Below are 27,373 nucleotides of genomic sequence, written 5' to 3'. Positions count from 1 at the left end.
CACACTCCATATATGGCCAAGATCCCTGATGTCATCAATATTAAGCCCATGCGTGCGTGCGCGTGCGTGCGTGTGTGTGTCTCCCATATGTTTACATGCATGTGGTTCTGCATTTTGCACCTGTACTGTGTGTGTGTGTGTGTGTGTGTGTGTGTGTGTGTGTGTGTGTGTGCGTGCGTGCGTGCGTGCGTGCGTGCGTGCGTGCGTGCGTGCGTGCGTGCGTGCGTGCGTGCTTGTCTCTATGCTGAAACCTTCCTCTAACCTTCTCTTCTTTGGCTGCCATGTTCCATCGGTCGTTAACGGATATTGTAATAACCACAGTCTGAATACTGCATGTCTTCATGTATTTTTGAAAAGCAAGAGGGAATATGTGTGTTTCCATCCACGGCAAGCAAGACAAGTATGGAGATGTACTCGGGCTCAGGGTCACGGAACAGTGAGAACCCAATATGTTTTCCCCATCTCACTTTCCTCTCCTCTCATTCCATTTAATGCTTTCCAGTGTGACTGAGACCTTATCTTTCTTTCTCTTGTGCCCAGATTATGGAGAGACACGGGTCATTGAACAAAGAGATCCCAACAATCTCTCTATCTTTCTTGTTGTGTGACTTCTGGCTTTCCTGCGAGCTCTTTAATCACTAGTAGTTACAGTATCTCTTGCATTTCTACAAAGCAAATCCATGCTATCCGTGCCCTCTTATCCATTGCATTACAATACATAGATACACACAGCCGGAAAAGATATTGAGACGCCATGTTTTATTTTATTTTTATTTTTTTATAGTGCTTTAATTCTGTTCCCTCTTACTTTGGGGTCATATTTAGCCAGACATCTCCCCATCATTCCGTTCACTGATTGGTCGATCTAGACCAATCAGTGTGCCCCCTGGTTTCAGACGCACAGATGCATCATAGTCACGGTGATAGGACTTCACAGTGACTATGATGGCCTCCACTTGTTATCTCATTTTTAGGTGATAACTTATCACCTAAAAGTTGAGGTGATCACCCTTCACCTCGGACTATGATAAAGCCATCAAACTTCCATCCTTTGGTCCCCCTAAAGCTTTTTTACAACGCATCTGGTGTGTCATGTTCTTCCTCTCATCTGTCACTTACATGACATGTAAATGCAGGCAGTCAGTGTATAATAACTTCCATTGGCTTTCCCTCTACTTTACAGAGAAACACAGTTACAGAGTTGTGTGAGATCACTATGTTAGGGTTGTACGGTTTTTCGGTGTTTCGGTTTGATACGGTGTTATAAAATGTTGACGGTCTCGTAAGCCAAAACCGAAAACCGTCACGTGACATGTGCGCCGCCGCCGCATCTGCCGTGTTTACGGAAGCAGCAGAAATCACTCCTGAAGAAGGAGACAACAGAGATAATGGTAGCAAGCCAATTAGGCTAATAGCTGGTCTCTAAAGAAATGCAACAGCTCTAACCAAATAAAGAAGCGAGGCTTAGCTTGAAGCTAAACACGGTGGATCTACAAGCTCACAACACGTTGCACTGTCGACGAGCCACAAGCTTGTAGATCAGCTATTTTTTTTATGCCTCTCCTCAGGCTCCAAGGCTAAAGGAACGGGGCTAAAGCGCTAGCATGCTAACGATTTAGCCACGTTCCTTCAGGAGGAAAAACAACAACAAACATAGGCTAAAAGTAACAATTATGTAACGTCACTGCATCGATGCAGAACGGCACGTGGATGCATCGCAATGCAAGCAAATTGTCTTAATCTAAAACTTTTCAAGAAGTCCTCTACTCCATCACTGTTTACTATGCAGTGTGTGTGGTGTGCGCTAGACACAGCACCCAGCCAGTACACACTGCAGCCAGGCAGGCAACAACGGGACTCGTAGGGTTTGTCAATCTGTGGGTCGAGACCCCAGAGAGGTCCCAAAATGATTTTGGGTGGTCCCCAAATGATTAACTTAATGTGCAACATTGTTTTCTCACTCAACTGTAAACAAAACAACATACAGTGTATTGAGGGTTTATATTGTACATGTCTAAAGTGACAACGTAAGGACTTTTTTTTACCTCTGAAATGACAAATAAAATTGACTTAGGCTATTTACAATTTATTTTAGTATAGCCCAATAGTATTTAGGCTACTGCATTTTTGTGGGTAAAACACTTTTGTATCTGCTTTATAAATAAAGCACTTTGAAACTTTTTTTTTTTCTTTTTTTTTTAATCACGTTAAAATCTATAAGATTGTAAAACCGTGTACCGGGGTTTTTTGGGGGGCATAAACCTTGGTTTTAAAAAAATGGAAACCGTACAACCCTACACTACGTTGTACATTTGGGTCTCGTTCCTGCTTACATTATGGATTATGGAGAGGCACAGCCTCGGGTCAGAGAGCGATGCGATGCAATTAGGTAATTCCTGACATATTTTTTTCTCTGCTTCTTTTACGCCCTTGCAATCTCTTTTCAGGTGTTATGCCATACTTCTGCAGTCCCTCTCTATTGTACCCCCATCTGGTTTAGCTAGCGTCTTACTCATCTGTCTACATCACAGATGTACGCATGCTGTCAAAGGTGCACAGAAAGATGAGTTCCCAATACGTTGTCCTTGTCTGCGTCTGTCTGTTTACCTATTCCTTCATGCCCTCTCACTTTGTTATCCTCTGTCAACCTTCGTGGGATTCCTGTCTCCTTTGTTTAGAAGCATCTTACATCTCTGACTCTTTTCACATGTGTTACACCAGAGAGGCAACGCCTTCAGAAGCCATGCTTAAAATGAGACTCTGTATTTTGCATGTCATAATCACCGCCAGGTTTTAGCTCTTGGTCAGAGCTGGTTTGCTATTTTGAGGAAATATGCACTAGGTGGTAGACGCTAAGACGGACCTACTTTAGTCATTGGTGGGGTTTGGGAGTTACTTTAATCCAGTGGTGTAAAGTAAATACAGTAAGTACTCAAATACTGTACTTTAAGTACAATGTTATGGTATTTTTGCTTTATTGGAGTATTTCAAATCTTCTGTACTTTTACATCTACTCCACTACAATTATTAGAAAACTTTAGTTACTAGTTACTTTGAAGATTTTTACAAAACATACATAAACCATTTCACCCCTATACACATTTCGGTCATTTGAAAACAGCTGATCTACAAGCTCAGAATGCGATGTGACGCATTGTGAGCTTGTAGATCTGCTATTTTCAAAAGATTTCAATAGTTACATTATGTTCACGAGTCTTAAGTCTTAAGCTTTTGCGTTCAGCGTGACTTGTAAAATTGCAATTGTGCATAACAATGTGGCGTTATTTCATAATTACCACCTAAGAACTGGAAATAAGACGCGCAAAATAGGGCCCTCTGTGTACTACTGCCTTTCCACTGCTTTATTCTACTCAGAACTTTACATGTAGTGAAGGAATAATTTTAACTTTACTGCTAAATCAGTTGCTTGGTGAAAATAAAAGATGACATTGTTTGCTATCTTCCAATTCTAGACATTTTCTTAAGTTCACAAAATGCTTCCAAGGCAATGAAAACAAGCAGGCAAACACATCACACTGACAAGTAAAATAATTATTCAGAGCAAGTACAAATACATAAAAGAAATACGAGTGACTTGAATTGGGCCATCGGCATTCACGCATCCAGTCGTTGAAAGACGACTCGACTCATTGCCTCCACACAGCTGAATGGAAAGACTAATTATAAGTAGGACGTGCACTGGCCACTCCCCACAAACTGTACGTTTTCTAGACAGAGGTGAGTAAATTAATTATTTGTGGGCAGCACAACACCAATAAGCCTACTCAGACAACTCCATTTAGCTCAGACAAACTGTACCTTTGTGTAGTGAACAATCTCCACGGTTGTGTCCTAGAGCTATATTTTTATTGCGACCATAGGTCTGTCTATAGCGCCTTTCACTGTGGTTCTATGGGTTTATCACTCTGACATCATGCTCTGATGTCACTGTGATGTCAGGGGAACCACTCTTAACAAAATGGGTTTGCCGACCGTCGTCTTGCAGAGTAAAATCATCTATATCACACATTTAACAGCTATTCTTGACATTTACATACAGTACTTTCTCCAGATGAAAAGCCCCAATTAGTTTAATAAATAATGTTTTAGTTATGTGTCACTATGTGGACCCCCTTGGTGTTCTGTCACAGCAGACCCCTAGGTTCCGTCTGTCACAGCGGACCCCTAGGTTCTTCATCTCAGAGGAGCTCCCTGGTTGGATGCTTCTAAAGCTTTCATCCTCGTCCTCAAAAGAATCACAACAGGGAAACAGTAAATTAAAATGTACATACAAATTAAAATGCATTCATACATGTATGGCCGTCTATCTCCTGTCCTCTATCTTTTACCACTTTGCATTCCATTTATCCCTGCACCATCGCACCAGATCTATTAGCTAAAAACTGGATACAATGTAGCCTAGAAGAGCCCTGTGCATTCCAAGGTCTAGAAGGGCGGGATACAACGGCAGCTCCAAGCGGATGCTGTTTCTGTATCCATGCACTGAAGTGTTTTTTTGTGTGTGACAAATGCGCCAACTAACTGGATGCAAAACTCCTTACACTATTGGCATGCACAGGCAAAGGGTGATCAGAAAGGAGAAGTGCTTTGCAAAATCTAAAAAGGGAAAACTAGCCAACTGGATTGTAGAACAGCGTGAAAGGCCAGTTTACATCTTAGTATTCAGCTCAGTTGCCTTGAGTGTCCACCCTGAGACTGGGGAGGTTGGTAACACCAAAGACTCTAAAAATGGGACTCAATGCCTCCCTGCTTGGCACTCAGCATCAAGGGTTGGATACGTGCCTGTGACATACTAGTGTCATGTCCAGGGGGTGTACTTGTACATTAAGCTGCCTCATGTCCAGGGGGTGTACTTGTACATTAAGTTGACTCACGCTAAGGAAACAGGAGATAGACTCCTGCCCTATGAGCCTCAGGGCTCCACAAGGCTTACTGTGCCTTCCTTTCTATTATAGATACTGTACATCCTCATACCGGTGTGGTGGCAGAGGTGGGATTATACAGTAAGCATGCCTGTTTTTCTTTTTTTTTTCACTTTTATGTGGAAGCCAGTAGACATGGAGGAACATGCTGAAACAGTGCTGTGTTGAGGTTGCAGCAAGCCTGCCATGCATGACTATTTTAACAAACTGCAGTCTTGATCAAAACAAAAAGGTCTTGCATCCCAGAATGCAGAAATATCTGCTGTTAGTAAATACACTGCATTCATGGGGGGCAGTGGCTAAGGGGTAGAGTTGCCGTCTTAGAACATGAAGGGTTCCTGAAGGGTTCTTCCAGTTCGATCCCGGGCTCCCCCAGAGCTGGTGTCGAAGAGTTCTTGAGCAAGACTCTGAACCCTTAGTTGCTCCCGGTGAGCAGGTTGGTGCCTTGCATGGTTTCCTCCGCCATCGGTGTGTGTATGTGTGTGTGAAGCGTGAGCCACTGGCGCACCTTGCTATTGTATCCTAGTCAGATAGTTACACTTTAGTGCTGTGTGACATGTGTCCCAGCTTGTGTGTCTATATACTATGCTGAAATAAGTGACCTCTCGAGTCAGAGTATATTATAGGTCACAAATACGGATGTAACACTGCAACCCCGTAGCTGTGTCCTTCGCTCAACAGAACAAGGTGAGTTTATGATTCACTGAGCGGCTCAAAGTCACAAGAGGAGACAGACATCCAAACACAGTGAGATAAAACTAAATAAAAACATATTTTCATGCTATAAATGCACATTGAAGTTCTCAAATAAACTCAAAATCATCTCTTGATGATTGGATCATTATATCGAGCAAGGCTAGTGCATGTCTATCTGGTCCAAGCAGAGCATGAAAAAAAAATAAGTCTGCCTGCTCTCTCTCTCTCTCTCTCTCTCTCTCTCTCTCTCTCTCTCTCTCTCTCTCTCTCTCTCTCTCTCTCTCTCTCTCTCACACACACACACACACTCACACTCACACTCACACACACACGCACACACACACACACACACACACACACACACACACACACACACAGGCACGTGCACAAATAGACATCAAAGGGGGATTGAGCCCCTGCCCTTTTATCCGTCGGTAAAAAAGTGCCCTCTCCAGACCACAAATGCAGTTTTTACTTTGAAAGAAATGCCATACCTGAAGGCAGCATTCAAGAGAATTCCCTTGTCTAAACTCTCCTGTTGAGAGAATTGCCCTTTCTGTGTAGAAATCCATGCCGTTACACCACATCTCTGGAATTGACTTGATTATGCTTAGTTCAGTGTGGTATAACGCACCAAAAATAGCCGACCTCCAAGTTCACAACGCGTCAAAGCGTGACACGTTGTGAGCTTGGAGGTCTGCTATTTTCAATATTTCCACCAAAAGGCACTTTTAGAAATTTCAGCCCCTGCCCCTCTAACATTCTCTGCACGTCCCTGCACGCGCACACACACACACACAGAGTTTGGCGGAGAGCCAAACCTTGGAGTCTGTTGGGGAAGTCATCTGTGTGTTATCTGAATCCAGGCTGACAAGAAGACAAACATCCGAGGGGCTGACCCCTCCCCCCACCACCAACTCTATGGTTTAAAGTTAAACCATAACTCTATTTGTAGGTAAACACACTGAGTGTGAGGAGGCCTCATTTTGCCTCCTCGCATTCATATCGCCTCGTCATATTCAGTGTGTTTACTAAATGTTTACGGAGTGCGGCGACTGAATTCATCTTAAACGGAGGCATGATTATTGAGAAGACTGTGTGGCTTGTGACGATTGAGTCCAATATTTAGTTTGTGAAAATTGGGCTAAACAGGAACAGGAAATGTTTATGCCATCTTTTGGAAAAGAGAACTACAGGTAAGCTTAGAGTATTCTGAAGAAAACATTCTCAAAACAATAATTTGTCTCCTGTAGTTTATCCAATTTCCTGAGTTAATCCCAGTCATGTAAATAGCATATTTCTGTTCAGTGATTCACTAGTCCTTTCAATGAATTCCTCAACTAAGTGTGTCAGCATGGGTATCAGAGTATAACTAAATGACAAATTTGCAATAATGGACCTATAGACCCGTTTCTTGTACTAAATGCACAGGTGACTAATCAATTCCCACCAATCCCCAAACCTGTTGTTTTGGGGAGCACTGGTTTCATTGGCTAATTTTGGTACCGACCTGCGCGTGCACTAACGTGGACCAAAAATGTGTCTATAGTACAATATACAGTAGATGCTGGAACAATATTACTGATGAATGAGATTGGGGTGGCTGTCCTATTTAAAATAGGATGTTAAAACAAAGCAAAGCAACTAATAGCCTAACAAACATAACATCAACAATGTAATCACATAATATCTTACATTCTGTTTGGAAATAGAGCAGCTGTCCATGAATTGCAAGCCATAATAATAGCATGACCCTGCAGGTTGTGTGGGGTCAAAAGCAGAAGATCAGCCAGTACTTTATTAACACAATTAGTGCTGCAGGGTATGAAGAGTTAACTTTTCTTTGACGCCACGCAGATCTGCCCATTAGCACACGCTCTTATTGTGAAAGGCCTGCCTGGAATGTGTGTACACACACGGACTGTTGAATGACATCAACGATTACGTCATCTAGTCACATGACATGTGTCATGTGACAGTGTGTCATGGCGGCCGCCAGGCTTGTCTTGCTATTGTTGTTTGGAGCTGTGCTTTGTGTTTAAAAGTCTTATTTGGAGTAAATGAAGTCTCTTTATGGGCCTCTCCATTGACTTAATATGGAGGAGCTTCACTTCGCGTGCACGCCCAACGTGCGTTTTAAACAAATCGCGGACATTACCGATGCGGCCGCGACCGGAGCTACATACTGTAAGTATTAATACATTTACTGTAAATACAGTAAGATTGACGGTGAGCGCTGTCAATGGCGTCGTGTAGTAACCGGTTTTAATGACGGTGAGGATCGTCAAGGGCAGCAGAACAGTTAAAAGATTTAGGCCTAAAATTATTTAATACTTTAACTATTGAAAAATAGCATATATATATAAGCTCACAGCTGAGAGCTTTCTAGATCTGCTATTTTTGAATCTTTGAATATATTTGTAACTCTTATAGAATCGGGTAAAAATCGGGTAAAAATTCAAATGTTCGCGATTTCTCAAAAATAGCAGACCTACAAGCTCGCAGCGCGGCACTCGGTCTGCAATTTTTTAATAGTTAAAACCCTTCTAGTGCCGATCCCGAACAAGTTCAGCTTTTTTTCAATACAATACAATATTTTTTTTGCTATTTTACTTACCCTGAGCTGCTTGTAGAGACGTGGGTGGTCCTGGCTCGTCCTACGCTTTCCAACGAGCCATTCTACGTGGTCCGACGATTTATTCCATTGAAAATGGCCAGATGCCAAGTTTAGAGCCCCCCAATTTTTACGCAATCTATGCTGTCGGCGGCGCGACGTATTCCGGGGTGCCATCCCGAACTAGTCCGGCTTTTTTAATAAAATGAATTAAATAATCAGAGGCCTCACCGAAGCCTGGATCTAAATTTTCATCCAGTCTGCCGACCGAGATCTGTTGCCCAATCCAATACATTCTCACATCTTTAGAGCTCATTTTCTCTGAACTGTGTTCCTATGGAAGCAGAAAAGTTTTATTTGCGGCTAAATCACCGCAAATCGGGCTTCTAAAATGAGTGATAGCCTATAGCGATCTTGTAGCTCTCTTCATCCGGGTCATTTTCATTCCACTGGTCAACGTGAAATGAAAAGCCACTGCTGCGTGGGTCCCTGTATGTTACAGCGGTGGGCTATGGGAGTATCTCTGGCACTTTGGCGCCCTCTTGTGGCCTTGGCACAGTATGAGTTAAAGCATAAAATAATAATACGCACTAATGCGTACCCGTTCTGAATGGCTTAAACAATGCCTCATAGTGATCCAATTGCATGCCATATACTGTAATAGCATGACCCTGATGTTGTAGAGCAGGGGTATTCAACTGGCGGCCCGCGGGCCAAATGCGGCCCGCGGGGACCTTCCTTGTGGCCCCTGGAGCAATTTTGAAAAAAAAAAAAAAAAAAAAAGATTTTTGAAAAAAAAAATTTTTTTCAAAATCTATTTTTTTTCTTTCGTGGAGACTAATGAACGTTATAGGTATGGTTTGCGCGATATGGAACGTGAGCTTCATTTTACCATAATCACAGTAATCCCTAATCATATTCCATCATATTCAAGTGAAGAGACTCCAGTCAGAGCACTGCAGCAGAGTGGAGTGTGTGTGTCTGCGACCCACCTGATCCTCGTTGAGCATCGTTAAAGCATCAAAGAAGGCAATTGTGTGTGCACTGTCAATAAGGTCGACATCTACTCTAAGATAGCATCAAAGCCAGGTTGGCCATCACTAGTGTGATGTAGTTAGCACTAAGTAACAAGAAAGCATGTGTACAGTTGTCAACTTGAACATAAATTAAGCACATTAACATGAAAAGTATTCTACTTGAAAAGTATTCTGCTTTGCAATGTAGTTAGATGAAAATGTGCTTGTTTGTGAAAATGTAGTAGTGAAAATGTGGTCGTGCCCGTTGGGGGGGGGGGGGGGGGGGGGGGGTGGATACGTTAGTGCGGCCCCCGACCCCTTGGGTTTCTGTCAATGTGGCCCCCTGGACAATTGTGTTGAATACCCCTGTTGTAGAGGGTCAACAGCAAAAGATCAGGCTGTACTTTATTAAACAATGCCTCATAGTGATTTCAATGTGTCTGGTAGGAATTTCATTACTGTAAATCATTCTTACAGGGATCCATTTCCAAAATTAATCTGCTAATCCCATATATGTTGATGTGGGGCATTTTAATCCACCTGTGCACATTCTGCTGTAAGTGAGATTACATTTGTTGGTACATTGTTGAATGTCAGGGACAGTCAAAGAGGCTTTTATGAGCCTGGGCAAGGATGTGCCTGCAATGCCTCCTCATTGGAATTTACTCTTCTTAAAGGGGTGTTTCACTTAAAAAAAAAAAACAGAGGACAAATTTCACGTATGTGCATATATAAAATGTATAAACAAACACAAACACTTGGGTAAAAAAACACCCCTAGTATTGGGGACTATTCTATTCTATTCTATTCTACCATGTTTTTATTTTCTAGATAGTCAGTGTGCCATGTCATTGTCAACATAACTTTTAATGACACCCCTTCAAAGATTCAGACATATTTTGTTTGTCAGGACATTGCAATGATCATTAGACTCAGAGCAATAACCCACCTATCTCCCCGACTCCCTCCCCAGCCAAAGTTCAGAGTTTTAATGAATGTAGAATTATGTGCAGGATGTAATTTGCTGCAAATTAGCTGACTTAATTTAATAAATCCTCTCTCGCACACTTCTGCCAGTGTGCCAGTGATCACCCTCCCCTGTGCCTAAGGTTGTCTACCCCTGCTGTACACGCTGAACTATTAACTATACCTCATTCTACAACCGTTTTCAAATGCTCTAAACTCACATAACAGTCTACATGCATGAGTGTAAATGTATACAGTATACATCATACTGTACGTGTATGCTATACACTAAATGGACCAATGAAGAAACACTGAACTTTGTTTCTGCCCCCAAATAAATCATATTGGTTTAGTTTGTGCCTGGAGGAGATTCTGTCTGCAATGTTAATAGAGCTGTCTGGGGTATATCTGATAAGTGAAATAGTTGTCCAAGACAGCTGTGCAGGCCTGACAGGGGCCCATTAGACCAAAACCTAATTAACCCATTAGGCTTACACAAAGCCCTGTGCCTAGAGCAGCATAGAAGTAGAAGAACACGAAAAGGATGATAACGACAAAAAAGGGAAATGCACTACAACGTTTTCAGGCCAAGGACCCCTTAGTTGAGCGAGAGATTTAACAGGGACCCCCACAACCTTATCATGGATTCCATATAGTCTAATCGTTTGACAGCACAATCATCAGTGTATTTTGGATTCAAGTAAATTTGTGTTTCCAGATATTTAACCACTTGAACCATCATAACTTAATAAACTTGACCTTTCACTCTGTACTTAGTCTGCTCTTTTTCCCCTCTACACCAAACCTATTTGCCAAAAATAGCCGATCTACGAGGCGTTGTGAGCTTGTAGATCGGCTATTTTTGGCTAAAGTTCTCAGAATATGGACAGATGGACACTATAGGGTTCAAGTGGTTAATATAAAAAAGGAGAAAAAAGTTTCTACAACATAAAGATTTGAAGGGCCCCCTGTAATAACTCTAGGGACCCTCTAGGGGTCCCTGACCCCCTGTTGAAGACCCTTGCCTTAATGTTTAAGAATTCTAATTAGATGGATGTATCACATTAGGAGGTTGATCGAAGTCCCCTTTTTAATGCTGGCACGCCTCGTTCCTGCAGCGACGCTGGTGTCAGTAACGCACACCCTCTTGTGTAATATTGCTTAACCATACCGATTGGACAAAATTACAATTTATTCATAAAAAAAACGTCTGTAATTGTAAAATTAGACCAAGACATGTCACATGATTCTACACAAGCGGCACGCATAAATCATAAAGGAAACCGTTCTAGATGAATTGTAGGTTAAATCACACAATATCTTTCATCTGTCAGCATTTCGGGCTCGTTAAAAGAAAAAAAGAGACATAGCATTTCAAACACACATTCTCTCTTCCTTCAATACAGACGTGGAGCAGACAAGGATATGTGGACCAGATCATGTATGCCAGCGAGGCACATTAGGATCATTGATCCATGCATAACGAGCCAGACAACCCCTAGGGGTAAGCAGGGAGTTCTCATCTCCTACGGGAGCACAAGTTCAAAGAAAGGTTAACAATCTTCAGAAGATGACGATGTTCGATTGATCGTCTTCTAAGCCATGATCCCTAATTGCCAGAGACAATCTTGGGACAAATTGGATTAGGTCATGTTTGAACATAATTTGTGGTGTTGAGCTCTCCTTTCTCTGATGCACACAACTACACGCCCGCCCACACGCACACACGCGCGCGAGCGCACACACACACACACACACACACACACACACACACACACACACGCACACAGACGCACACACACAGAGAAATATAAGGACAGAGGGGGAGACGCAATAAAAGTGAGGCGTAATCGCGACAGCAAGCACCACATCTGGCTTACCAGGGGCCATTGAGGTGAATAATTTAACAGTGTGAAGCAGCAGAGATATGGCTGTGAATACAGAGGCAGAACACTGCGCCGGCCGAGTCATACAGCAGCCATAACACTAACTTACAATACTGTCTATTATAGTGTTTCTTTCTTACACTGACACTGAACTACAAAGAAAGCCAAGGTTAATTGTGTGTGTGTGTGTGTGTGTGTGTGTGTGTGTGTGTGTGTGGGGGGGGGGGGGGGGGGCTCAATGTCGGATATAACCTAAAGGGACCTCCTTGAGTAGAATGGGGTTGTTTCTCAGGCACGCACATAGACATATAGGGGGCTTGAGCCCTTGCCCTTTTAACTGTCCTCTCTTAACGTGTCCTCTCCAGACCATGAATGCAGTTTTTACTATGGTGAAAGAGATGCAAATGTCCTCTTTCCATGCCATACCTGAAGGCAGCGTTCAAGAGAATTGCCTTGTCCAAACTCTCCTGAACTTGAATACAGCATCTTATGTTGAAAGAATTGCCCTCTCTGTGTAGAAAGAAATCCATGCCGTACACCCACATCTCCAGTATTCACTTGATTATGCTTAGTTCAGTGTGGTATCAAGCACCGAAAATAGCAGACCTCCAAGCTCACAACGTGCCGCGCTGTGACGCGTCGTGAGCTTGGCGGTCTGCTATTTTCACTATTTTCACCAAAAAGCCCTTTTAGAAATTTCAGCCCCTGCATCTCTAACATTCTCTGCACGTGCCTGTTTTTTCTCATTGACTCTTGGAGGGAAATAAAGAGAATTATGTCAACTAAAGCGTTCCTTTGTCGTAGTGGCACGCTGGCACCGGCTATACAGGATTATACTGCAGCACTGGGGCTTGCTGTCTGCTGAGGCAAACAAAATAAGCAAATAACGTAGACTTTTGCTACCAACCGGCGTGCTGCAGGTGCTGCTGTGTTCTGAGGCATGTCGGGGCATTATGGAGCAAAAAAGAAATGCGAAAGACCTCGAGAGATCCATTATACGGCTGCAGAACTACATGCATGTACTGTATCTGCAGCACCAATAGCATAGCGTCGTTCTCGGGTGGAAACCTTGTATGTCCAAAAGCGTTTGTTTTGTATTCATCATTTAAAAAATGAACTAAACTAGTGAAAACAGCCGATCTACAAGCCCACAACGCCTCGCAATGCGAGGCGTTGTGTGCTTGTAGATCGGCTGTTTTCACTACTTTTGTGCGACGGCCTTGTATGGTGAAGCAGGGCTTTACTTTAAGAAAAACCGTACACATTTGAAACTTGGAGATACAAGGTTTCTGCCCGACAGTGACGATAAGCATTTCCCCACAGTACACTGCACATTACCACATTTACGGTCCACATCAGCATCTTTCCCTGGAGATGATTGGAACTCCACTGATTCATACAGTTGTCCTTGCTTGGATATACAGTATGCATTCACTACATGTTCACAGTTTGTCCACATAAAGTGAATAATATTTAAAAAACGGTAGCTCTCTAGAGAGACAGTTTTGACAGAACTGTGACTCGTTGCTCAACTTATTGGAGAAACAGAGTAGTAGTAACCTCGCGTCACCAGGCTTTCACGGGGGAAAGCCTGGTGGTCGTTTACAACGGGCAGTTTGATCCTGTCTAAGCGGAAACCACAAGCAGAAGAAGCGGTGTCGCTTTGTTTTGGTTCCCCCCGTTTGTTTCTCTATTAAAATGCTCGAGTAGCCTATAGTGTAGTCTTGCCAGTCGCTACGAGTTGGACTAAAAGATGCATATACCAAACGCATTAAGGGGTTTATTAGGTAGGTCCTAAAAGTATGTCCTTGAGCGCAGGGGAATTATTTTGGGTTAAAACTGTTTCCGGTTTGATCGTTCCAGCCAAAGTGTAATTCGTCTAGGTCTAAGACTACAACATGACGTAGAGAGGTTTTCCGCTCCCGACCGGATCAAACCCCGGAAAGTGAAGGGACCCTAGGCTAGTAGTAGTAGTAGTAGGAGGAGGAGTGTAGTTCAGTGATAATGTTTGGTTAATAATTAAACATTTCTCTTTATCTCAGTTATCTCAGCAAACATGTCAGTAGCCTATACACATGTGTTGTGGTGTAATGATGCAACACTGGTGAAAGCACAGCAGCTTATTAAGTTGAGGATCAAACAAATAAAATTCTGCCTGTGTGTATGCCTAATTCATAATTAATAGGTGATAACAGAATATTTACTAACGTCTGACCTTTGAAGCAGAAGTGCTTCGCTGCTTAATTATGAGATGGCATGGAGGTCCAAATGTTCACATATTTGACCTTTTTAGTTTTTGGTTCATGACAAGAGATGAAGCTGTCAAATATTATGGAAAGAAATATTATTACTTGGCTGAAGTAGTAGAGGTAATTCAAATTATGTGCATTTCCCTGTATAGTCTGTACTCTGTAGTCCAAAAAACATTGTCCTAATAGATCTTATTTGTCTATATATTATACTGTAACATTAAACTTATATCATGGAGATTCACGTTTTCAATGTTTTTACTGATTTGGAATCTCGGAAGAGCCTAGTAATAAAAACTTCTTTTTTTTTGACAGTTGTTTATTTAAAAATCACACCCAGTGTGAAGTGAGCGGTGCCTTTTATGAGTTAATTTCATTAAGTGTCCCGTGAAGCTTGGCCAATGCTGCTTGGATAGACATACGGACGGATGGACAGACGGACGGACGGACGTACATACACGCAAAGCCAGATGTAGGAGCGGTTGGTACCATTCAAAAGGAATGTGAGATCTAACAAGCTGCAACCAATTTGATTTGACATCCGGTCATATGTCACATCATAATCATCATAATACTACAACCATAATAACCAGTAAGACTCCCTAAACGGGAGATAAGCAACTGTCAGGTCGCATACACAAACTTTAGAAGGCAATTGTAGCCAATCAGGAGGGAATATGGGAAATGGGACATATCCATGTTGATGACATGACTTTAGAGATACTGTGTACCGGCGGAGGGACAGCCGGTAGAGCTGACGGTCGCAAAAATATTGCTGATTCCCAAGCCTGTTGAGCCAGATGCCTGGAGTACAGATTCCTGGATACATTTTTAAGAGCTAAACCTCAAAGAACAAAATTGCTTCACAGTGTCAATGTTGTTAGATGACACAAATCTAGTCCTTTTATTGTGCTAATCTATGATGAGCAATGTTCACAGAGTTATGGCCATTTGAAGTGTCAAACAGTCTTTGCAACACTGCTGTACAAATGAGCCCCATATGTACTGTATGCAACTTAGGATTTCTGTTGTTGACTCTTCTCACGCCAGACTCCTGAAGGCCTGAACATCAGTGTTTGTGCAGGTTTGGTGCAGAACACACCCAAATGTTCACATATTTGACCTTTTTAGTTTTTGGTTCATGACAAGAGATGAAGCTGTCAAATATTATGGAAAGAAATATTATTACTTGGCTGAAGTAGTAGAGGTAATTCAAATTATGTGCATTTCCCTGTATAGTCTGTACTCTGTAGTCCAAAAAACATTGTCCTAATAGATCTTATTTGTCTATATATTATACTGTAACATTAAACTTATATCATGGAGATTCACGTTTTCAATGTTTTTACTGATTTGGAATCTCGGAAGAGCCTAGTAATAAAAACTTCTTTTATTTTGACAGTTGTTTATTTAAAAATCACACCCAGTGTGAAGTGAGCGGTGCCTTTTATGAGTTAATTTCATTAAGTGTCCCGTGAAGCTTGGCCAATGCTGCTTGGATAGACATACGGACGGATGGACAGACGGACGGACGGACGTACATACACGCAAAGCCAGATGTAGGAGCGGTTGGTACCATTCAAAAGGAATGTGAGATCTAACAAGCTGCAACCAATTTGATTTGACATCCGGTCATATGTCACATCATAATCATCATAATACTACAACCATAATAACCAGTAAGACTCCCTAAACGGGAGATAAGCAACTGTCAGGTCGCATACACAAACTTTAGAAGGCAATTGTAGCCAATCAGGAGGGAATATGGGAAATGGGACATATCCATGTTGATGACATGACTTTAGAGATACTGTGTACCGGCGGAGGGACAGCCGGTAGAGCTGACGGTCGCAAAAATATTGCTGATTCCCAAGCCTGTTGAGCCAGATGCCTGGAGTACAGATTCCTGGATACATTTTTAAGAGCTAAACCTCAAAGAACAAAATTGCTTCACAGTGTCAATGTTGTTAGATGACACAAATCTAGTCCTTTTATTGTGCTAATCTATGATGAGCAATGTTCACAGAGTTATGGCCATTTGAAGTGTCAAACAGTCTTTGCAACACTGCTGTACAAATGAGCCCCATATGTACTGTATGCAACTTAGGATTTCTGTTGTTGACTCTTCTCACGCCAGACTCCTGAAGGCCTGAACATCAGTGTTTGTGCAGGTTTGGTGCAGAACACACCCAAATGTTCACATATTTGACCTTTTTAGTTTTTGGTTCATGACAAGAGATGAAGCTGTCAAATATTATGGAAAGAAATATTATTACTTGGCTGAAGTAGTAGAGGTAATTCAAATTATGTGCATTTCCCTGTATAGTCTGTACTCTGTAGTCCAAAAAACATTGTCCTAATAGATCTTATTTGTCTATATATTATACTGTAACATTAAACTTATATCATGGAGATTCACGTTTTCAATGTTTTTACTGATTTGGAATCTCGGAAGAGCCTAGTAATAAAAACTTCTTTTTTTTTGACAGTTGTTTATTTAAAAATCACACCCAGTGTGAAGTGAGCGGTGCCTTTTATGAGTTAATTTCATTAAGTGTCCCGTGAAGCTTGGCCAATGCTGCTTGGATAGACATACGGACGGATGGACAGACGGACGGACGGACGTACATACACGCAAAGCCAGATGTAGGAGCGGTTGGTACCATTCAAAAGGAATGTGAGATCTAACAAGCTGCAACCAATTTGATTTGACATCCGGTCATATGTCACATCATAATCATCATAATACTACAACCATAATAACCAGTAAGACTCCCTAAACGGGAGATAAGCAACTGTCAGGTCGCATACACAAACTTTAGAAGGCAATTGTAGCCAATCAGGAGGGAATATGGGAAATGGGACATATCCATGTTGATGACATGACTTTAGAGATACTGTGTACCGGCGGAGGGACAGCCGGTAGAGCTGAAGGTCGCAAAAATATTGCTGATTCCCAAGCCTGTTGAGCCAGATGCCTGGAGTACAGATTCCTGGATACATTTTTAAGAGCTAAACCTCAAAGAACAAAATTGCTTCACAGTGTCAATGTTGTTAGATGACACAAATCTAGTCCTTTTATTGTGCTAATCTATGATGAGCAATGTTCACAGAGTTATGGCCATTTGAAGTGTCAAACAGTCTTTGCAACACTGCTGTACAAATGAGCCCCATATGTACTGTATGCAACTTAGGATTTCTGTTGTTGACTATTCTCAGGCCAGACCCCTGAAGGCCTGAACATCAGTGTTTGTGCAGGTTTGGTGCAGAACGGAGCGACGATGTGCCGTGACAACGTGTGGCCCTGAGGGCCCCTGGCAGCAGTAAAGCTGGTTGTACAAAATGGCCCCTGGTGGAACAACGGTGTGCCTTAGCAAGCCTGGATGCTAGCTTTGTGACATCCACAGTCCATGGCAGTGGAGGAAAAAATACTCAAATGTTTTACTTAAAGGGGCGTGTCACGAAAAAACAAGGTAAATCTTTGGCACATTTTGGTTAAAATTGTTGATGACGTCACGACGCGCCCGTACTGTACCATAGAGTTATAATGTACTGTACCTACAATGTACATTCTCTTCCCATCCCAATACGCCCCCCCGTAGCGGGGAGGTGTCAGTGGCATTTTAAGTAAAAGTATCAATACTGCCATATGAATATAGCCATATAGATATACTCTTGTTAAAAATGTGCTCGAGTACGAAAGTATTGGCATCAAAATATACCAAAGTACCAAAGTACCACAAGTAAAAGTACAAACAGTTTGAAAATAAACGATCTGAATATTTTAAATCCTATCCTATATTTCTATGTCAGTGGTGCTCAAACCTTTTCATGTGAAGGACCCCCAAAATGATATGTGTTTGGCCACGGACCCCCATCTCAAAATAATTTATCTAGTTCCAGGGACCCTCCAGAAGCAGAATTTGAGTTACAAATGTTTGCTTAAAAAATACATATATTCAAAGCTTTGCACACGTTTTCACGACTTTTCAAAAATAGCAGATCTACAAGCAATTTTTCAATAGCTAAAGTATAAAATAATTCCAGGCCCCTCCACCTTGGGCCCTAATAACTCAGTCCCACTTTCCCCCCCCTTGTGACGCCCCTGAAGGTACTCACGTTAAGCTGCAGCGTGTCCATCCACTGGCCAATGGGTCGGTAGGCCTGTCCGCTCACGTTGTTCCGCTGGTACTGGAACAGGTCGTAGCGTCCTGGCGCGTCGCCGTTACGGTTGAACGTCACCGAGGTGCCGGCACTTCCTGTGGAATGGCACAGGAACATTCAGATTGTTTACAATAATATAATAATAATACACTTTATTTGTATAGCGCTTTTTAATAACAGAGTCACAAAGTGCTTGACAGAAGAAGCAGTGTTGCAGTGGTGTCTACAAGCTCGCAGCACGGCACTCGGTGCCGCGCTGTGAGCTTGTAGATCTGCTATTTTTCAATAGTTAAAGTACAAAACGTGAGTGAATCCCTGTACCCTGAGTAGACTACTTGTCACATTTCCACCGTATCTCTGCTCTGGATGAGCTGCCTCCAAAATGATGCAATTCTTCCCCATTATGTCTCTGAACTCTCTGGCCTTCATTATTCCTCTTTTTCATTCTGTGATACCAAAAAGGCCCCTCAAACACACTTTGTTTATTTGTTTTTGGCTGGACTCCCTCTGTGTTCAGGGCCGGGAGGCTCCTTCATGTCCGTATTGAGTTCAGAAGGAGAGAGGAGGAAAGAGGGGAGGGAGAGAGACGAAGGAAACAACTGGAGTGACAGAGAAAGAGAAACGGAGAGAGAAAGAAACAGAGAGAGAGGTGAAAAGCTAAACGGCAAAAGGTAGAGAGACATGGTTTGCTTAACGCCGGAGAGAGAGAGAGAGAGAGAGAGAGAGAGAGAGAGAGAGAGAGAGAGAGAGAGAGAGAGAGAGAGAGAGAGAGAGAGAGAGAGATATGCAGAGATATCCTAGGGTTAGTAAAGGCTATTTTCTTAATAGGGAGCCTGCATGTCTACTTGTTACTGCTCAGCGTCCCTCCAGTGTGTTTCTCTCCCTTTGGTTAAACTCTGTTCTCCCACAGACCATGACAACCAGCATCATGACCTGCAGTGATGCACAACGGATTATCAACTACTTTTCTTTCTTTTTCCTTAATCCTATTTATTTATTTAGTGTGTTTTTTCTTCTTATTTTTTGCACTCACTCAAAGAAAACGTATTTCCCTGGGAGTTTGTTTGAATGTATTATAGCCTACTATGTATTTCTTTACATCTTTGCATTTTTCATCATTGCGCGTGTGTGTGTGCGTGTGTGCGTGTATGTTACACATGTACTGTATCAGCCGGAGGGTTCATGCCATGCATTCATGCCTGTGCCTTGCTTATTCGCTTGGGTTTACTAAGTGCATTAACTCAACACTTTCATCCCACTAGCTATGCAAGGATCGTGTCAAATGACCAGCGCTCGTTTCGCTTGAGTGAATTCTGCTGCCCCATGGGCAACAAGACACGACGAGGTTACCCCGCCTGCCCTCTTTACACAGCGATTAGCTACATGGCAATGCATTACAATGAGGCTTGTTATTACAGTGCATTCACATGAATCTTACAAGAGCTGGGGATGATCTGAAATGGTAATTAGGCCTTGAAGCTGGGAGTTCATCACCAACACACATTTTCCGATTGTTTTCCAACATGCCTGCCAAGCTCTTGGAGTGAATGTGCCATCTTAATTGTAAGTGCGTGAACCCTGCTGAACTCCCGACACACGGGGCTTAGCTGGATAATCTAATGGCAAGCATGCAACAATTGCCAGCTAGCATGTGCACTTGACTGTTCAAAAGCCTCTGTAACTACGACTACTGTAACTCTCTCCTCACAGCAGTTAAAGGAGTAGTTCACCCCCAAAATGACTTTTTTTCTATTGATTACTCATGCCATGGAGAGTAGAGTTCAATAATATTTTTTGGTTTATGTCACATTCCTAAGACAAAAATTTGATTCGAGTAAATTTACCCCCATTGATTCCGGATGGGGACCCGTTTCGAGACGGGTCCCCATCCGGAACGAATGGGGGTCAATTTATTCTTATCACATTTTTGTCTTAGGAATATGACAAAAAACTAACTCTAACTCTAGTCTCCATGGCGTGACTAATCAATAGAAAAAAAGTTATTTTGTGGGTGAACTACTCCTTTAAACCTCTCCAACTGATCCAAAATGCCGCAGCACGACTGGTCTACAACCAGCCAAAATTCTCACACGTCTTCCCCCCTTCTCTGCTCCCTCCACTGGCTCCCGGTTGCGGCCCGCACTGAATACAAAACACTGATGCTGACCTTCAAAGCAGCCAAAGGTACGGCTCCTCCATACCTCCAAAACCTGATCAACCCCTACAACCCCACCCGTTCACTCACAGCAGCCAACACAGGGATGCTGACAGAACCCTCGCTAAAAACCCCAAGACAAAAATCCACTTGTCCTAGACGATTTGCCCTCCTGGCCCCCAAACTGTGGAATAAACTCCCTGTCACACTTAGAACTACAGACTTACTCCCTAGCTTCCGCCGTGGACTGAATACTCACCTCTTCAGACTCCACCTAAACCCATAACACTCCCCTTCTCTCAATGGCCATACATGAAGCTAGATAGCATTTCTAGGTTTTAGAAAGGTTTTTAACTGATTAGGTGCATGGTATATCTATGTTATTATTTTTCTAGATTGATATTCCTATGCCTTGTTATATTGTTGTTGATGTAATGACATATCTTGCTTATTATATTGATGTATTACCTGCTTATTGTAAGTCGCTTTGGATTAAAAATGTCTGCTAAATGCCTGAAGTGTAAATTGTAATTATGGAGCAGATCAGTGCAACTTGAATATTATAAATGCCTCAGGCTTTGGATGTGTCAATAATGGTACTTAGGTAGGTAGTGTAGCACACAAGACTGCCAAGTATCCAGATTATGAGCTAGTAGCAAAAGAAAAGAGAAAAATACATGTAGAGGATAGGCAAAAATCTAAGATGTGTACATAATACTGTATACACATAGCATAATCCACTTGTTACAGTACATAAGGTTGGTAGATTAGACATTAAAATTAATGTGCGAAAATGACCATACCCTCTCTTTCTAAAATGGTGTTTATATACAGTAGGCCTACAAATCCAATCGTTCTACTCTTGAGAATACAGATTTGGGAAGACATGTTTTTTATTTTGCAGTTTTATGAGATTTTTTCCAACCAACTTGGCCACACTAAAATTCAAAAGTTTTAGATATCTATTTACACGCACGCACGCACACACGCTCTCACGCACACACCCACGCAAGCATACACTGCTGGTTCGTCAGCTGCACTGAACTGGGTATGTCTATCGCATGGAGGATACCAGGCTGCCAAAAGCAGTCTTCTAAGGTGAGCTGTGTCAGGGGAAGCGGGACAGAAGTGGACCTCGGAAACGCTTCAAAGACCAGTTTAAATACCAACTAACTGTAGCAGGCTTGGAGGCTAAAACGTGGGAGTCCACGGCCGCTGATAAAAACTCTTGGCGCTCTGAAGTTAACAACGCTGCCGTTAAGCTCAGCAACATCAAGAAGACGGCTACAATGCACAAACTTCGGCACGAAATCCACCCAGACTGCAGCCACATCAGGACAGGAGTTATGAAGTGCACCAGTTGCCCAAAAATCTGCCTGTCAAAGATCGGCTTATATTCACATGAACGTGCCTGCCTCAAAGCAAAGCAAAAGGACCCCAAACTCTAAAATCCTCCTATAATCTTCGCAAGCAAAGAAACAGCCATCGCATGCGTGCGTGTGTGCGTGCGTGCGTGCGTGCGTGCGTTCGTAATGTGCGGAACGTGCATGCGTACGTGCGTGTGTTTATATAAATCAAATCATTCAGAAGAATGAATATCAAGTGCATGCAATGTCAAGGTATATTTATGGTAATCCACGCTGTGCTCTCTCATAGAACATAAAGCCATAATCCACGCTCCACTGAACTTTGAAAAAACTATAAAAAAAGAGAGAAAAAAAAAATCTTTTTCTTTTCTTTTTAGATCAAAAGGCCTGTGAGATGCATCAGAGATGCGTCATCAAACTCACCGGCTTTATGGTCCATAAAATAAATCACCCTGATTATCTATTTAGAAAGGAAACTGAAAACCTTATTTCATTCCTTGAGTAAGGTATCCCATCAGGCCATCATACTGTGTATAGTATAGTATAGTATAGTATAGTATAGTATAGTATAGTTCGATAACTTTGTTCATGTATTTTTAATAATTCTTTGGGAAAATTAGAAAAATTAAATACATAACAAAATTATTAAAAATAAATGAAAAAAGTTATCGAAAAAACACGGCCTGCTCACATATTAGGATGGTAGTATGAGTCACCAGAAAAAATAATGTGTGTTTTTAATGAATCTATCATGGTTAAAATGGAGTTTGAAGTTACAATGGGTGTGTATGTGGAGAGGCCCTGAGCCTGGGGAGGCAGACTCATGCAAGGCAGACCTTTTTTGAAAGTGGAATATCCCTTTAAAAAAGAAAAACATTATTTTAAAAATGAACTAATTGCTATCACTTTTGTAAGACATGGTGATCCTAATTGTTCTTTACGGTCCTGCCATTCTGTCCATAATTGCCATCCTGTCCGGCCCTGGATTCCATTATACACACTGGTCTCAATCATAATTATCTCATAATAGGCACCTCTCATATCTCCATCATCATTGTATGACCGTGTAGCTTTCAAGTGGCTTTCATAGCAACTGTAACATGGCGACTGAGCCAGGAGTGACAACAAAGAAACGAGAAATGGACTCTCAATTGGAAATCCAACTTCAGCAGCATAATTTAAAGAGCCATACAGGGGCGCCTGCTGGCCTACTGGTCCAGGTGCATACCACATTAGGCTCATTGACGCTGGTTCGAGTCCCGATCCCGACCAACTTTGCTGCGTGTTCCTGTCAGTCTACTGTCCTATCAATAAAGGCATAAAAAGCCCCCAAACATATCTTTAAAAAGCCATACAAGCGTCGCATGGTGACACTCTGTCTGGAGTCTAACTGGTGTTGCTCTGTAGAGCTCAATTAGTCATTCCTCCCATGACCAGACAACTACTGTTAGATCAATACAAGGGTTAATAGCTACCCCAGGCAACACAGAGCAACGTCTTGAAATGAAATGGCTTTCGTTTCTGAATCGATATTTTGCTTGTGTTTGTTAGAATGGGGATGCTGGGAGTGACGATGGGAAGGTCTTCAGACTCCTGCAGAAGGAGATTGAGTTTCTAAGAATTGCAAAAGTTTTTACATTTGTATTGCCATGATAAAAAAGTGTATTTATATTATTTACTTCAACAATAACCCTGTATTAATTAATACAGTGCTGTATGAAGAGTACCGGTACTGTATTACCTCATGAAATAATCCTCAATCATTTAAACTGTAAACCTCCTATGGTAAGAGCTAAGCTAAATGTACACATTTGGCTTTGAATCTTTTTTTTTTGTTTCCTCACTATTGTCCTGTAATGGAGCGAGTGGGCACCGGGTTCATGCAGTAAGCTGTGTGTCTTTCTTACACATGAACAATGTACAGCAGCTATATTCAAGTGGGTAACCGTTTCACTGACACTTCCATTATGAATAAAGACAGGGGTGTCACAACAAATTCTGGGCCCTGGGCACAAGGATTCACTGTGGGCCCCCCATGAATGTTCTTCACTATTGAAAAATAGCAAATATACTTGTCTTTGAGTCTTTGAGTCTTTGAATATTTCAAATCCTTCTAAGGTTTTTTGAAAAACCTATGTTTCTATGTCAGTGGTGCTCAAACATTTTCATGTGAAGGAGCCCCAAGATGATATGAATTTGGCCACGGACCCCCATCTCAAAATATTTAGTTCCACGGACCCCCAGAAGCAAAACTTGAGTTACAAATGTTCGCTTAAAAAATACATATATTCAAAGATTTGCACACATTTTCACGACTTTTCAAAAAAAGCAGATCTACAAGCTTGCATCGTGGCACTCGGTGCCATGCTGTGAGCTTGTATATCTGCTATTTTTCAATAGCTAAAGTATACAATAATTCCAGGCCCCTCCACCTTGGGCCCTACTAACTCAGTCCCACTTTTCCCCCCCTTAACGCCCCTGCTTCCATCATGAATAAAGACATTACAGGGTTTGCTAATTACTTGATAAGATTCACTCTCCAGGGCAGAGCAGATTGCTCAGGCTTTGCCTCAAATGTTGAAATTATAACATTTTACAAAGCTTAATATAATAAATTGCAAAGGTGAAAGACACTGTGAATAAATTACAATGTCTATTAATCTGTTTCAGAAACGCTTCCAAAGGTTTTTGCAATGCAGTTGTTTATATTTACTGTGAATGATTGGTGGTAAACTAATTCCATTGTGCTCAACTCCTCTATATTAAAGGAGTAGTTCACCCCCAACATGATTTTTTTTCCTATTGATTACTCACCCCACATTGAGACATTGAGTTCAGTATTTAGTGGCCAAGCCACGGAGTGGCAAGGCCACTATTGATATTGAAGCTTTTCTTATTCTTCCGCCACTTTTTCTCTCCTGGCTTGACTGTGCAGTCGCTTTTTACGAAACTTGGCAATATGGTAGAGGACTATGCCAAACGGCGAAAACACGAAGCTCGCAACAATTGGCCAAAGGGTGGCGCTGTAGGAAGCCTTTGAAAGTGCAAACTTTGAACAGGTATAGCTCATGCTCTGTTTGACATACAGCCATGAAACCTGGACACACATATTCGTCTCCTCATGCCAAACACTCTGACTTTTGACCTCTGACCTTTAGATCTCCCACCATTTTGAATTATGATAAACAGTAAAAATCTATCTCCTCCTGGGATTTTTCGCGTCACGTGCACAGACCTTTTTTTACATGAACTTTGGACCAATATCTAAAGATCTGTCAGATCGGATTTCTTTTTAAATTGAACAAATATGTTTTAATAATTCAATGAATATTGCAGTTTTATGCAAATTATTCTTCTGCCTCTAAAACGTACATGCAAAGTCACATTTTCATGATGAAATACTCTAGAGGGTTAGTCCAAATATCACTGAAACCTATTTTACCCCAATTGGTCATTTTGAGCATTTTGTAAAACACTTAAACCTGTTTTTATCCTGGGATTTTTTAGCAAGTTGCATGAAACATTCTACACACAATCTAAGGACCTTTATCTAGCATGCCTATGAAGTGCACAAAAAGATAAATAGCTGCAAGAAGCGATAAAGTGGCCAAAAACGCCTCAAATCATCAACACAGCCTGCCTGTGCGTGAAATTTTGCACGCACATTCCCACTAGGTCAAGGAACAGAAGCCACCCTTCTAACATTTGCCTGTTATAGCGCCACCAGCGGGTCAACTTTAGCAAAACAATTTTTGGGAACAAATGCCTCAAATCTGGACTTTTGGCCTATTGGCAGCTTGAAAAGTGGGTGGGAGTACTTGCCTTGACAGACAGACTCATCTAGCCAATCAGCGTAGTAAAACATCTGACGTCATCACAGTGCAGCCAGGCAAACACATATTTTCGGCCGATGAACTCCTGTTCCTTTTTAATTGTTGTAATTGATTCCAACACTGAAATACGTAACTGTCACCTTGTTGTTGCGTCGAGGGCAGCCATTGTTGTTTTGAAAATGCTGCAGCATGTATTCTACGTCACCATTTACACATCGACCAATCAGGAGAAGCTTTTCACTTGTTGTGCGGACAGAAGTTGAAACACATTCACTGATTGGCCCCGATCATTTTCTGATTTTTCATACTCGGTATAGCCCGAAGTCCAGACCTGATACTGGGGAAGGAATGAGTGAGCGCAGTATCAGGGCTGGCTGGCCAGGCTAGCGTTTGTCCGTCTCTCTCCATTACTAACCCTATCTCTAATCCGAACCAAGTAATGAGACGACTGACTTTCATAATTCTCCACTGGGGAAGGACCATGTTGTGGAAATGTTTGCAGGACAAAGTATAAAATAGGGCATTCATTTAAGGCCCATTTATGGCTGATTTATGTGCCCCGACCCCCACCCTCCATGGACCTGTCTCCCCATTTATGACGCTTTATGCACCTATTAGTTCAATTTCTATGTACACTTGTCTATTGTTTGGGGTACTTCCTCTTCCTCTTCTCTCCACTATTGACACAACACGTTATTTCTGTGCTGTCACTGAGCTGTGGTCGAATGAACTTCCATGTCACATGAACTCTCTGAAATGATGCTTCATTCCTCTCACGGTAACAGACTGGAAGGATGGCTGTCACTGAGTTTTAGGGTTTCAGGTACGAACGGCTGCTGCCTGTAAGTGTTTTTTCAGGGCGATTTTAAAGGATGCTAGTGATCCACACTCGTTTAAGGCTTTCGGCCTCAAAGAGTACCTTGAAGAGTACCGGTACTGTATTATTTGCCTCATGAAATAATCCTCAATCATTTAACCTGTAAACCTCCTATGGTAAGAGCTAAGCTAAATGTACATATTTGACTTTGAATCAATTATTTTTAGTTTCCTCACTATTGTCCTGTATTAGAACACGTGGGCACCGGGTTCATGCAGTAAGCTGTGTGTCTTTCTTACAAATGAACAATGTACAGCAGCTATATTCAAGTGGGTAACCGTTTCACTGACACTTCCATTATGAATAAAGACAGGGGTGTCACACCAAATTCTGGGCCCTGGGTACAAGGATTCACTGTAGGCCCCCATGAATGTTCTTCATAGGGGGAGGGGGGGGGGGGGGGGTGTTTCAAATCTCCGTCAAGTCATTCTGTTTTCCAAGATGTGTAGCTGTTGTCCCCTGGCACCGTGCTGCCAACTGTCTCCACCAGGGGTGTCACACCAATCCTGGGCCCTGGGTACAAGGATTCACTGTGGGCCCCCCGTGAATGTTCTTCATAGGGGGAGGGGGTTTAACCCATTTAGACTGGGAACGCATTATTACGCAT

At 42.1% G+C, this 27,373-nt stretch overlaps 1 protein-coding gene across 1 annotated transcript in view; it reads right to left on the bottom strand.

Moving 5' to 3' along the window:
- LOC308287454 (metabotropic glutamate receptor 7-like) overlaps nt 1–27,373 on the bottom strand; it is a gene marked incomplete at both ends in the record, with an annotated part of 249,076 nt that overhangs the window by 66,595 nt on the left and 155,108 nt on the right. The window contains one exon of the mRNA XM_080728627.1: nt 18,490–18,629. Coding sequence (XP_080584753.1) covers nt 18,490–18,629 — 140 coding nt within the window. The remainder of the gene's footprint in view (nt 1–18,489; nt 18,630–27,373) is intronic.

This window comes from Nannobrachium achirus (genome assembly GCF_963921795.1).
Source record: "Nannobrachium achirus genome assembly, chromosome: 6".
NCBI lineage: Eukaryota > Metazoa > Chordata > Actinopteri > Myctophiformes > Myctophidae > Nannobrachium > Nannobrachium achirus.
The sequence above is the reverse complement of the archived record's forward strand: the minus strand, read 5'-3'. Positions and strand labels throughout refer to the sequence as shown.